Source organism: Eleutherodactylus coqui, chromosome 2, assembly GCF_035609145.1.
Source record: "Eleutherodactylus coqui strain aEleCoq1 chromosome 2, aEleCoq1.hap1, whole genome shotgun sequence".
NCBI lineage: Eukaryota > Metazoa > Chordata > Amphibia > Anura > Eleutherodactylidae > Eleutherodactylus > Eleutherodactylus coqui.
This window is the reverse complement of record NC_089838.1, coordinates 36,859,914-36,874,511: the sequence shown is the minus strand read 5'-3', so window position 1 is coordinate 36,874,511 and position 14,598 is coordinate 36,859,914. Positions and strand designations below refer to the sequence as shown.

The window sequence follows — 14,598 nt, the reverse complement described above, 5'->3', positions numbered from 1 at the left end:
GTCCAAATGTTTCCCATTCAACATATATCTATATATTTAAGTTGGCAGTTTGATGGCTGGTTACTTCTCCGGACTGGGCAGTTGTGGTCATAAGTTGATTATAGTAATGTGACAAGGAAGTGAAATAATTGTGTTTCTTACATTTGGCAGCATTTTTGCATTTTACTAAGCTCGAATGCCACAACTGGGTCAGATTCCGCATGTGGGGTCCCGCAGTGGAATCCGACCCGTGCCCTGCTGGTAAGCCCTGCGTACCTGTTCAGATGATTTTTCTTTTGCACTGCGAATGTTCCGGCTGGCGCAAAAACGCAGTATGGATGTGACCGCACCATCGCTAGGCGAGGACGCAGATCCTGTGGCCTTTCCATAATGATGATTGGTGAAGGGCCGCAAGACGGACGGCTTCCATTGACTTTTTTTTTTTTTTTGGTGCATGAAAAACGCAGTGAATACGGATGCAACATGTACATCAGAAAAGTGCGCACCCACGAGAAATTTACATAGACACCCTGTGAACATGGTGGGCATTCGCCTGTGTGACTGAGACATTGGCCACGAACATCCATCAAGTGCCGTGTACATATTTATTTCTTTTACTCCTGCATACATATTCTGCAGTGCTGTACATCATATGGTCTTGTTCCCATTGAGGCTCACAATCTAAATTCACCTATTAGCATATTTTTGGAGTGTGGGAGGTAACCCATGCAAACATGGGGAGAACATACAAACACCATGCAGGTGTTGTCCTTGTTCAGACTTGAACTCGGAACCCCTATGCTAATCACTGAGCCACAGTACTGTCCTATTTATCATAATACTTAGGAGAATTAGAGGATTATGTTATTGGGTACATTTAAATGGTTATACAAACTGCATTGAAGTACTGAGAAAAGTTGCGCTTTTTTCACTTTTGTCTCCTTTTTCTGTTTATTACAAAAAATAATCAAAAAGATAGTGCTTCTATTTTGGTCCTATAAGAAATGACCGAATGTTCTACCGAAGAGAACAGCAAAAGTTATTGTTAGACTGTTAAAAAAAATAAATAAAAAATCAACTTCAGAATGCGTTAATCCAAAATGTCTGAGCCACGGGGCCGCATGACCCCAGGACAGGCATTTACTGTGCAGGTCTCTGTCTTATTCTGATACGTTGTGGCATTTCAGAAAAAAAGCATACTCTGAAAACCGTCCAAGAAATGGACCCAGAGTCATGGGGCGGGGCCTTGCTGGCCACACCCAAATGGGAGTGGCTTGTTTGGACTCGGATTCACAGGGCGGGGCCTCACTGGCCACTCCCAAATGGGATTGGCTAGTTTGGACTCGGAGTCACGGGGCGGGGCCTCGCCGGCCACTCCCAAATGGGATCGGCTTGTTTGATTGGCAAAGTATTTAACAAGATAATATATATAGAAATGCACTGATGTTTGTATATTGGTATTTCTTGTCTTTTAGGTTCCCGAATGAAATCCAGTCAGGCCTTCTAGAAGTTATATCTCCATCACCCCATTTTTACCCAGATTTCTCACGGCTACGAGAATCTTTCGGAGACCCCAGAGAACGCGTGAGGTAACTTAAAACTCCTGTATATTTTTTTCCTAAATGCCTATTCCCATGATTGAATGTTAAGTTAATCTTTCCCACACAGCAGGCATAGAGGAATGAAAGATAATGATAATTTTGGCTCCAGTTTTGTACCGTGAAGCATATTAAGTAACCCTGACCTCTAAATTCAGCTCCGGAGCCGCGCAGAAGTCACAAAAACACTTTGTCACATGAAGATTACAAATGACTTTGTTCTTTATTCCAGTATTAAGCTCACAATCAAAGAATGTAATGTCCCTGACTCGCTGCTGATAACGGGTTACTAATGGACGTTTGTCTTGTGACTGGAGCACTAATGCCCGTTGTGTGCTTTTTCCTTTAATTAGGTGTATTTAATAGTAAAGTGGATAGACGATACACTATATAAGTCTCCGTTATACACTATTTTCTTTTGTCATTTTTGGCTGGCTTGCCTAAAGGGGTTGTCCGATTATCAGACAACATTCCCCTATAACAGCAGTTCTGCTAAACTTAATCCGCTGTACTTACCCATCCAACGCCGCCATGATCCATTACTGCAGCCCCACTGTTTTCCCAGGATTTATTGAAGATGGTGTCACTGGATAACATGTGACCACTGCAGCCAATGAGAGGCTACGGCATCACCGCCCCTGGCGTCAGCGATTAAATCCCGAGTGTCATGGTGCTAGGGTTTCAGGATGGTGATGCTGCTCACTAGTGGCTGCCGGGTGACTGGGTGCGCTACCACCATGATGTGTTCCAAGGTGAGGGGAGTGCTGTATATGCTGAAATCGGCTGTGGATACCCAGCTGATTCCTAGTCAAAATCCGCACCTTATCAGTTGTTCCACCTCTATGACAATATTTGTTGGTAGTTGGAGATCTGCACCAAAATCCACAGTAAATCAATGACTTGTGAATGCACCCTTAAAGGAGTATTGTATTATAAAACTACTAACAACGACCTGTTTGTCCTTGCGTGAGTGAGTGAGTTTGTTTGTGAGTGACTTACATGCTCCGCCCCTGATCACATGATGGTGATGTCATCAAAGGTCCTTCATCCCCAGTGAGGGAGTTACATGCTCCGCTCCTGATCACATGACAGTAACATCATCACAGGTCCTGTACGCACATGGCTAGGTGTTTGTTAGTATTCCATAGCAACTGAGGCTGCAGGGGGTTTGTAGTCCACCCGTAATCTGCACAAGGAGGTAGGACCGTTGATGACATCCCCATCATGTGATAAGGGGTGGGGCATGTAACGCCCTCACTGGCGATGTAGGACCTTTGATGACGTCACTGTCATGTGATTAGAGGTGGAGCATGTAAGTCATTCACTCGGGATGAGCGTCACAGTCATGTGATATGAGGCGGTGCATGACAGTGACGTCATCAGAGGTCCTTCATCTCTACTGCTGTGCTGCTTCTCATCCCTGTTGTATGGGATGAACAATGTATGTAGCAGTGCTGTGTGAGATGTGCATGTAGCAGTGCTATGTGTGTGACGTCATGTAGCAGAGCTGTGTGTGTGACGTGCATGTAGCACGGCTGTGTGGTGCATTGCGCCTCCAGAAACACTGGTACTATAATGTCCTAATAATTACTAATTCAGTATATTTTCTCTGAAGAATGTGGTGTGAACACGTATTTCATCTTATAGTTACCCTTGACTTTAGGGGGCAGTAGTAGCCTTGTGGATGCTCTGACAACTTCCCCTGGCTATAACAACGGTTCGCCAACGGTTCGCGGAGACAGACCCGAATATCGTCTCATTGTCAAGGAATTTCGTAAGAGAAAGAAAGGAATTTTCCTAGTTGAGCAATACCTTTTAATGTATTTCTAGACATAAATTGTTACTTTTGGGGCAAATGCCTGACGCTAAATGTGCCATCACCATTTTTTCATCTGATTCTCCTAACTCTTCAAATTTCAGTGCCGTTATATTTTTGCACAGTGATCTTGATCTGCCAATTTTCTACCCAAATTTGCAGCAATCCTAATGTTTTGATTTCTTGAGTTCTTCAGAGCAGCAGTGCCAGCTACAACCGACGGACAGCTGCGGCCCCGTATTCGGAAGAACGCAGCCATGTTTTTTTCTACTTCTGGACAAATCCTTTAAACTTATTTTTATATGTAAATTTGGGTCTATTTGCTGCTTTTTCCATTGTGCAGTAACATTTTTGTGTGCGACTAGAAGCCCAATTCTCCAAGTATATGTGCTTCTAATCCAGTGTTTTGTGTTGCTGTCTACTTTTCCATTAAGTGCTTGGCAGGTCTCTTCACGGCAACTAGAAGATGCGTTTTGTAATCAGTTTGGCATTGCTGCCGCACATCCTCGGTGATTTCTCCAGTTTGTGGCGTTCACTTTATTGCTCACAAGCCAGTGACTTGCGGGTCCTGCCAGCGCTGCAGGAGTCCTGCGCAACCTGCGACGCGCTCTGATTAATTAGAAGTAAATAACATAATCGTTAGATGCTCGTTCCAGACGCTAAATATAGAAGCTGTAATAGTCAGCAGAGCGGAAATATCCATCAAAGTAATTATCTTACACACCAAACTTCCCACTTGAACATTAATGTAAATCACTGTTTGTTTTGCAGGTGGAGAACGAAACAAAATCTGGATTATTGTTTCTTAATGATGTATGCCCAGTCAAAGGGCACTTACTATGTGCAGGTACGTGGACACAGGGTTTGGCTCTGGCAAGAAGGAACAGAAGCAAAAAAATTTGTAAATTTAGAACAAAATAAATTAGCGCCAAAAATCTGCATAGCATAAATTCGTATATTTTTGTAAACTAGTTTTGTTTTGTTTTTTTAATGCCTGCGGTTGTGAAAAAAAAACACATTATATTAACCATTTACGTCAGGTATGTACAGTTTTATGCAAAAGTGTTGGCAGTCCTTTTCAAATTACATGTCTTCAGCCTCCAAGACTTCTCCAGAGCAGCACCAGTCCTCTGGAACGCGCTACCGAAAACTATCCGGGCAATCCCTCACTCACAAAACTTCAGGCGTGCTCTAAAAAAGCACTTCTTCAGGGAGGCATACCAAATCCCCTAAACCAAACTCTTCTGTACTCTGCCTGATAACATGCTTCCTGTCCTACAGACTGCTATCCTTGCTAGCCACCATCAACCGCCCCCTGCAGTCATGCCGATTCAGCCACTTTATGGCTTTAGTCTGACCATTGTCTATGTATATAGCACCCCATTCTCCACCTCGGCATACCGTGCCCATCTCCACCCCCTTTACCTTCTGCATCACCCCATTATTTGTAGTCTGTAAGCTTGTTGGAGCAGGACCCTCACCCCTACTGTTTCTATCAGTTGATTACTATGCAACTGTGGTTTTTGTATCGTTGCTTTTCTTTGTATCTTTGTTTTTCTTTGTATCTGTTCTCCACTGTTTTGTAAGCGCTGCGGCATATGTTGGCGCTATATAAATAAAGATTTTTTTTTTATTATTCTTTTTGATTTTTTTTTTTTTTTTCAAGTATAGCAGCACTTTGACTAACAATTGCAGTAAACATCATGATTGGCTATTACACTCACTCAGGAGGGGTTTCTGTTGGTTTTCAGTGTTATGTACTTATTTCACCCCTCTGAATTTTGTTCATGCTGGGGAGCTTATGTTACTACTGTCACACTTTTCAGTCTTGCCAGCACAACTCTTGCTGGACTTCTGCTCCCTTACTACTTCCCACCAATGAAAAGTCACCCATCTGTACAAACTGCCCTTCATCTGTCTTGACCGTATGCGTTTTGATAGAACGGAGAGCGTGCAAAGCCAGCGTGCCCCTCTCCCATAGCCTAATTCAGTTAATAATGTTGATGACCTGGGTGGCTGGCAAAGGGGAGAGGGGAATTACATTAGGAGCCATTGTTCACATATACACACGGCCTGTCTCCTAATGTAATCCCCCTCGCCCCCTCTTCCCGTTGCCTGCCAGCTGGATTGTCATCATTATCAACTGCAGCCTGCTAGCAATTCTTTGCTTCAAGCTCTCTACTTGCCTGAAGACACCAAGACCCACCAGCAACTTCCTGTGTTCCGTCTCAGCATCTCTGTTACCAGAGATGGGATTGTCCCAGCATTAACAGTCCATTGCAAACTCTGAGGAGACAAGACCCCTGATGACCAGCACTTTACAGTAATTTTTCAGCACACATCACTTTAAGTAAATAATATACTTTTTAGTTAGGTGGCTCTGGCTATTATATTAGCATTAATTGTCTCAAGGTGCAACGACCATTTAAAGGGGTTGTCCCGCGCTGAAACGTTTTTTGTTTTTTTTTTCAATATAGTTCGGCGCGAGACAAACCCGATGCAGGGGTTTAAAAAAAAAAAACGGATAGTACTTACCCGAATCCCCGCGCTCCGGTGACTTCTTACTTACCTTGCGAAGATGGCCGCTGGGATCTTCACCCTCGGTGGACCGCAGGTCTTCTGTGCGGTCCATTGCCGATTCCAGCCTCCTGATTGGCTGGAATCGGCACACGTGACGGGGTGGAGCTACGAGGAGCAGCTCTCTGGCACGAGCGGCCCCATTCAGAAGGGAGAAGACCGGACTGCGCAAGCGCGTCTAATCGGGCGATTAGACGCTGAAAATTAGACGGCACCATGGAGACGGGGACGCTAGCAACGGAGCAGGTAAGTGAATAACTTCTGTATGGCTCATAATTAATGCACAATGTACATTACAAAGTGCATAAATATGGCCATACAGAAGTGTATAACCCCAACTTTGTTTCGCGGGACAACCCCTTTAAGGCTCAGTTCACACTTGCAGTTGGGCATACCATTGGAGTTCCTGTCGCTTTTGACGGAAAGAATAGTACTGCCTGCATCTCCAACCATTAAACTTTTTAATTACATTACACTTGAAAATTATCTTTCAAAATATTATTATTCATTGTAAACATGCGCATTGATCAAGCCACAAATGATAATTCGCTCATTGCCAATTATCACGTTTTATACTAATATAAAAATGATTTTTGGTGAATAATTATGCGGTGTAAACAGACCTCATTCAGATGTTTCCAGACAAGGCATGGTCTCTTGGCAGCTCAAACAGAAAAAGGTTTGGTACCGTGTTAGCGAGTAGAGCAAAAGGTGACACTTCTCCGTAAGAGAAACCAAGTAATCTTGTAGAGATGATACTTTTTGATGGCTAATTAAGGCCTCATGTCCACGGGGAAAATCAGGCCCGCCGCAGATTCTTCATGTAGAATCTGTAGTGGGTCCCTCCTGCCCCGCGGACATGAGGCCTAAAAAGAAGAATAAACTCATCTGCTCCGGACGATGCGGTTCTTCCCTTCTTTGTGGCCGGATCTTCTTTCTTCGGCCCGGCGGATGTGCTCGGCAGACCGGTAGCGTGCCGCGCGCATTCACCGGGCCGAAGAAAGAAGATCCGGCCGGGAAGAACTGCATCGTCTGGAACAGGTGAGTTTTAATTCTAGTACGGGTCTCCCGCGGATCCGGACGGCTTCCATAGGCTTCAATAGAAGCCTGCGGGAGACCCGCACTAAAATGGAGCATGTCCGGATTTTTTCCCGCACGCGGATCCGGTATTTAACTACCTGCGGGTGTCCAATGCATCCCTGAGGCGCGGATTCGCGTGCGGGAGAAACACTGCAGATTTGAACCCCGTGGACATGAGGCCTAAAAGACATGATATCATAGCGAGCTTTCGAACCTACTTAGTGGTTCTTCCTCAAGCCTGTAGGTTCGAAAGCTCGCTATAACATCCTGTCTTTTTGTTAGCCATTAAAAGGTATCTTATCCAGAAGATTACTTGGTTTCTCTTACTGAGAACAATCACATTTGGCAGATCAAGAATCTCTTGTAAGAGTGAATTTATGGAACAAGTAGTTTTTCTCTGCATATAAGCAAATATCATTCAAACACTAAAGGGTTGCTCATTGTTTAGTCAGCAATCTGTTCAGCTGTTTATCTTTTGTGTGTCAAAGGGCCCTTTTACGGGGTTTTCCAGGAGCAAAACTACCATATATATTCGAGTATAAGCCGACCTGAATATAAGCCGAGGCACCTAAGTTTACCACAAAAACTGGGAAAACTTAGTGACTCGAGTATAAGCTGGCACCCCCCGCAGTGATTTTCGGGGATGGGCTTTAAATATAAGCACTTCCCTGAAAATCATCCCTAATTGTAGTGAAAAATAAAAAATATCTATACTTACCTCTCTGCTGCTGCCGGGGCTCAGGTGCGTCAAGCCGCTTGGGTCCCGTCACTGTAATGAAGTTCTTTCAGCAGGCGGGGATTTAAAATCCCCACCTGCTGAAAGGGCTGCGTCAAATTGGCTGAGCGCTCAGCCAATCACAGGCAGCGCTCAGCCATTCATTGAAGGACAGCTGAGTGCTGCCTATGATTGGTTACAGCACTCAGCCAATTACAGACAGCACTCAGTTGTTCATTGAGCGCTGTCTGTAATTAGCTGAGCGCTCAGCCAATCAGATGCAGCCCTTTCAGCAGGCGGGGATTTTAAATCCCCAGCTGTAACACTAGACGAAAATTTCCAGTTGTCCAATTTAAACATGCAGCAAGTGAACAATCGAATATAATTCGCTTGTTTGTCGTTGATTGGGTCTTTTAGGATGACCTAATTATTAGTTTATCGGCAGTATATCCACTTGTGTAAAAAGGCATCTGCCAGTCATTAGTAATGAAAATAGCAGGAGAGGGGAAAAGACCAGCGATCACAAGGGATCGCTGTTGCGAAAAAAACAAAAAAAGTTACAAATTAATGTAAACATTAATAACTTGCTTATATACTTCATCAACGCTTAATGGATTTTTTAGGCAGGTGACACATGAGCATATTGTAGCTGCATTTATGTGTTCTTAACACGGACGAGTGTCCTGGCCTCACCGCGGGTCTGCTGAGTTTGAGTCAGGAAACTGGCGGTCAGGCTAGGACAGACAGCTGTATTACGGACGCAAACATGTGGACTCTGCTTGTGTCATAGGATTTAGTCTGTCTTGTGTTTTTTCTTCATTTTGTGTTCATCGCTTTCCACTGATTTTCTGCAGAGCTTTTAACTCAAACCTTATGGGTCAGATCATAACAAGTGGCTTCCACTGAAGTATGATGACTAGAGATGAGCGAGCGTACTCGGAAAAGCACTACTCGCTCGAGTAATTTGCTTTATCCGAGTATCGCTGTGCTCGTCCCTGAAGATTCGGGTGCCGCTGCGGCTGACAGGTGAGTCACAGCGGGGAGCAGGGGAGAGCGGGCGGGAGAGAGGGAGAGAAAGATCTTACCTCCGTTCCTCCCCGCTCTCCCCTGCAGCTCCCCGCTCCGTGCCGGCACCCGAATCTTCAGGGACGAGCACAGCGATACTTGGATAAAGCAAATTACTCGAGCGAGTAGTGCTTTTCCGAGTACGCTCGCTCATCTCTAATGATGACTGGTGCAAGGACTGAGCATGATTAATGTTGTATTGATGCTGATCATTGCACTTTTTCTTTCCATCTTGGCAGCTGGAGGATGATATTGTGGCCAAACCCAACTATCTCAGTACAATGAAGAACTTTGCCCTTCAGCAGCCCTCTGAGGAGTGGATGATTCTCGAATTCTCTCAACTTGGCTTCATTGGTAAACTTTCCGCAGTTTATTTCTCCAGTGCAACTGTTACTGCTTTCCTTATAAATGATGAAAGTTTAGATGTTTCCATATAATATTGTGCATTCCCCAAAATATTGGCAGTCTCTATGGTTAAACCCTTAATGACCGCTTATACATCTTTTGATGGCCGCCGTTAATGGGCTTTACTCTGAAGCAATCGCCTTTTCACAGCTGGGTCCCAATGGGTTGCTATGACATCCAGAAACTTCAATGTGGCCTCTGGGTCTGCCAGCTACAGTGTCCTATGGTGATATTTAAAAAATTAAAAACAAAATGTTAAAGTATAAAAAAAGTAGTAATGAAGAGAAAAAATAATCAAAAAAACTGGTATCACTGCATTATGTAATGACTAGAGATGAGCGAACACCAAAATGCTCGGGTGCTCAATACTTGGGACGAAATTATCGCGATGCTCGAGGGTTCGTTTCGAGTAACGAACCCCATTGAAGTCAATGGGCGACCCGAGCATTTTTGTATATCGCCGATGCTCGCTAAGGTTTCCATTTGTGAAAATCGGGGCAATTCAAGAAAGTGATGGGAACGACACAGAAACGGATAGGGCAGGCGAGGGGCTACATGTTGGGCTGCATCTCAAGTTCCCAGGTCCCACTATTAAGCCACAATAGCGGCAAGAGTGGCCCCCCCCCAACAACTTTTACTTCTGAAAAGCCCTCATTAGCAATGGATACCTTAGCTAAGCACCACACTACCTCCAACAAAGCACAATCACTGCCTGCATGACACTCCGCTGCCACTTCTCCTGGGTTACATGCTGCCCAACCCCCCCGCACGACGCAGTGTCCACAGTGCACACCAAAGTGTCCCTGCGCAGCCTTCAGCTGCACTCATGCCACACCACCCTCATGTCTATTTAGAAGTGCGTCTGCCATGAGGAGGAACCGCAGGCACACACTGCAGAGGGTTGGCACGGCTAGGCAGCGACCCTCTTTAAAAGGGGCGGGGCGATAGCCCACAATGCTGTACAGAAGCAATGAGAAATATAATCCTGTGCCACCGCCATCAGGAGCTGCACACGTGGGCATAGCAATGGGGAACCTATGTGCCACACACTATTCATTCTGCCAAGGTGTCTGCATGCCCCAGTCAGACTGCGTTTTTTTATAAATAGTCACAGGCAGGTACAACTCCGCAATGGGAATTCCGTGTGCACCCACAGCATGGGTGGCTCCCTGGAACCCACCGGCTGTACATTAATGTATCCCATTGCAGTGCCCATCACAGCTGAGGTAACGTCCGATTAAATGCAGGTGGGCTTCGGCCCACACTGCATGCCCCAACCTGACCGGGCTTTTTAATTGATAGACACAGGCAGGTACAACTCCCTATTGTGAAGTCCCTGTGGACCGACAGCATGGGTGGGTGCCAGGAAGCCACCGGCGGCACATAAATATATCCCATAGCATTGCCCATCACAGCTGAGGTAATGTCATGTTAAATGCAGGTGGGCTTCGGCCCACACTGCATGCCCCAGTCAGACTGGGTTTCTTTAGAAGCTTACACATGTAGTTACAACTCCGTGTGGACCGACAGCATGGGTGGCTCCCTGGAACCCACCGGCGGTACATAAATATATCCCATTGCAGTACCCAGCACAGCTGATGTAACGTCAGCTGTAATGCAGGTGGGCAAAAAATTAATTGGATTACACTGTAGGCGAGGGTCCCAAAAAATTGGTGAATTGGTTAATGTGGCTTAATTGGTAACTAGGCCTGGAGGCAGCCCAGTTAAAATAAAAAATTGGTTCAGGTGCAAGTTTCAACGCTTTAATGAGCATTGAAACGTATAAAAATTGTTTACAAAAATTATATGACTGAGCCTTCTGGGCCTAAGAAAAATTGCCCGTTCAGCGTGATTACGTCAGGTTTCAGGAGGAGGAGCAGGAGGAGGAGGATGAATATTATACACAGATTGATGAAGCTAAAAGGTCCACGTTTTTGATGGTGATAGAGAACAATGCTTCCATCCGCGGGTGCAGCCTACGTATTGCTTAGGTATCGCTGCTGTCCGCTGGTGAAGAAGAGAAGTCTGGGGAAATCCAGGCTTTGTTCATCTTGATGAGTGTAAGCCTGTCGGTTGACAGGCGGGTACGCTTATCCGTGATGATTCCCCCAGCCGCACTAAACACCCTCTCTGACAAGACGCTAGCCGCAGGACAAGCAAGCACCTCCAGGGCATACAGCGCGAGTTCAGGCCACGTGTCCAGCTTCGACACCCAGTAGTTGTAGGGGGCAGAGGCGTCACCGAGGACGGTCGTGCGAACGGCTACGTACTCCCTCACCATCCTTTTACAGTGCTCCCGCCAACTCAGCCTTGACTGCTACCTGGCCCTCGGAACTGCGCCTTCGGCCACTAGCGCTGTCGGATGGGAAGTTTACCATCAGTTTGTCCACCAGCGCCATGTGGTATAGCATCATTCTGGAACCCCTTTCCTCTTCGGGAATGAGAGTGGAAAGGTTCTCCGTATACCGTGGGTCGAGCAGTGTGTACACCCAGTAATCCGTAGTGGCCAGAATGCGTGTAACGCGAGGGTCACGAGAAAGGCATCCTAACATGAAGTCAGCCATGTGTGCCAGGGTACCTGTACGCAACACATGGCTGTCCTCACTAAGAAGATCACTTTCAGGATCCTCCTCCTCCGGCCATACACGCTGGATGACAGGCAAGCAGCATGTGTACCCTCAGCAGTGGGCCAAGCTGTGTTTTCCCCCTCCTCCTCATGCTCCTCCCCCCCCTCCTCCTCCTCCTCCTCAACGCGCTGAGATATAGACATGAGGGTGCTCTGACTATCCAGCGACATACTGTCTTCCCACGCCTCCGTTTCCGAGTGCAAAACGTCTGCCTTTATGCTTTGCAGGGAACTTCTCAAGAGGCATAGCAGAGGAATGGTGACGCTAATGATTGCAGCATCCCCGCTCACCATCTGGGTAGACTCCTCAAAGTTTCCAAGGACCTGGCAGATGTCTGCCAACCAGGCCCACTCTTCTGTAAAGAATTGAGGAGGCTGACTCCCACTGCGCCGCCCATGTTGGAGTTGGTATTCCACTATAGCTCTACGCTGCTCATAGAGCCTGGCCAACATGTGGAGCGTAGAGTTCCACCGTGTGGGCACGTCGCACAGCAGTCGGTGCACTGGCAGATTAAACCGATGTTGCAGGGTGCGCAGGGTGGCAGCGTCCGTGTGGGACTTGCGGAAATGTGCGCAGAGCCGGCGCACCTTTCCAAGCTGGTCTGACAAGCGTGGGTAGCTTTTCAGAAACCGCTGAACCACCAAATTAAACATGTGGGCCAGGCATGGCACGTGCGTGAGGCTGCCGAGCTGCAGAGCCGCCACCAGGTTACGGCCGTTGTCACACACGACCATGCCCGGTTGGAGGCTCAGCGGCGCAAGCCAGCGGTCGGTCTGCTCTGTCAGACCCTGCAGCAGTTCGTGGGCCGTGTGCCTCTTCTCTCCTAAGCTGAGTAGTTTCAGCACGGCCTGCTGACGCTTGCCCACCGCTGTGCTGCCACGCCGCGCGACACCGACTGCTGGCGACATGCTGCTGCTGACACATCTTGATTGCGAGACAGAGGTTGAGGAGGAGGAGGAGGAGGAGGAGGGTGGTTTAGTGGAGGAAGCATACACCGCCGCAGATACCAGCACCGAGCTGGGGCCCGCAATTCTGGGGTGGGTAGGACGTGAGCGGTCCCAGGCTCTGACTCTGTCCCAGCCTCCACTAAATTCACCCAATGTGCCGTCAGGGAGATGTAGTGGCCCTGCCCGCCTGTGCTTGTCCACGTGTCTGTTGTTAAGTGGACCGTGGCAGTAACCGCGTTGGTGAGGGCGCGTACAATGTTGCGGGAGACGTGGTCGTGCAGGGCTGGGACGGCACATCGGGAAAAGTAGTGGCGACTGGGAACCGAGTAGCGCGGGGCCGCCGCCTCCATCATGCTTTTGAAAGCCTCCGTTTCCACAAGCCTATACGGCAGCATCTCTAGGCTGATCAATTTGACAATGTAAAATAACTGCAGACTGTTGCACTGTGGACTGCAATACAGCGGTGATGTAACAGCCAACACAGAGCCAGGAAATAATTTTGCGCAAGCCTGCTGTAACACTTAGCTGGCTGCGTATGAATTAGGAGGACAACTACCCCCAGCAGAGACCCAGTACACTGAGGACAGTCACAGGCAGCCCAAATAGATTTTTTTTTCCCAAATGTTTTTGGAAAGGCCCACTGCCTATATTCAATAAATATGTCTTCTGTCCCTGCCTCACCACTACTGGCCCTGGACTATGTATAATTACTGCAGGGCGCAATGCTCTGCACGGCCGATATACAAAAAAAATAAAATGTGCAACACTGCAAAAAGCAGTCTCCACACTACTGCACACGGTTAGATGTGGCCCTAAGAAGGACCGTTGGGGTTCTTGAAGCCTAAAATCACTCCTAATGCTCTCCCTATAGCAGCTCCGGCACCAGCAGCACTTTCCCTGATCTCTGTCAGAATGCATCTGTGGCGAGCCGTGGGAGGGGCTGATTTATATACTCGGGTGACATCAGATCTCGCCAGCCACTCACTGCAGGGGGGTGGTATAGGGCTTGAACGTCGCAGGGGGAAGTTGTAATGCCTTCCCTGTCTTTCTATTGGCCAGAAAAGCGCGCTAACGTCTCAGAGATGAAAGTGAAAGTAACTCGAACATCGCGTGGTACTCGTCACGAGTAACGAGCATCTCAAACACGCGAATACTCGAACGAGTATCAAGCTCGGACGAGTACGTTCGCTCATCTCTAGTAATGACCCAAAGAAAAAAGTTAGTATGGTATCAACATAATCGTACTGGTCTGCAGAAAAATTATTTAACACGGTGAATGCTGTTAAAAATAAAAAAAATTAAAAACACGCCAGAATCGCAAATTTTGTTAACCTTGCCTCTAGAAAAAAAATCTAAAAAAAAGTAATCAAAATGTTATATGTTCCCAAAAAATGGATAAATGAAGCTAGTGTGTATAGAGCCCTGTAGATGGAAAAATAAAAAATGTCATGGCTCTTGGAATGCGGTGACATAAATGAAAATCTTAAAGACTAATAAAAAAAATAAAAATGTGTTTTTTAATTTAGAAAAATGGCAAAACATAAAACCGTATAAACTTGGTATTGATGGAATCGTGCGGACCTAGAAAATAATGGTATCATATTGTTTATTTTGCACACTGAACGCCGTAAATATGAAATCCAGAAAACTAATGGCAGAATTTTAGAGATGAGCGAGTATACTCGGTAAAGGCAATTGCTCGAGACTAAAGGTTCGGGTGCTGGCAGCGGGGGAGCGGTGAGTAGCGGCTGTCAGCAAGAGGGAGCGGGAGGGAGAGAGAGATCCCCCC

General features: G+C 46.7%; 1 protein-coding gene across 1 annotated transcript in view; it reads left to right on the top strand.

Moving 5' to 3' along the window:
• MGAT4B (alpha-1,3-mannosyl-glycoprotein 4-beta-N-acetylglucosaminyltransferase B) overlaps positions 1-14,598 on the top strand; it is a 345,980-nt gene that overhangs the window by 230,278 nt on the left and 101,104 nt on the right. The window contains exons 6-8 of the mRNA XM_066590582.1: positions 1,455-1,568; positions 4,165-4,240; positions 9,070-9,184. Coding sequence (XP_066446679.1) covers positions 1,455-1,568; positions 4,165-4,240; positions 9,070-9,184 — 305 coding nt within the window. The remainder of the gene's footprint in view (positions 1-1,454; positions 1,569-4,164; positions 4,241-9,069; positions 9,185-14,598) is intronic.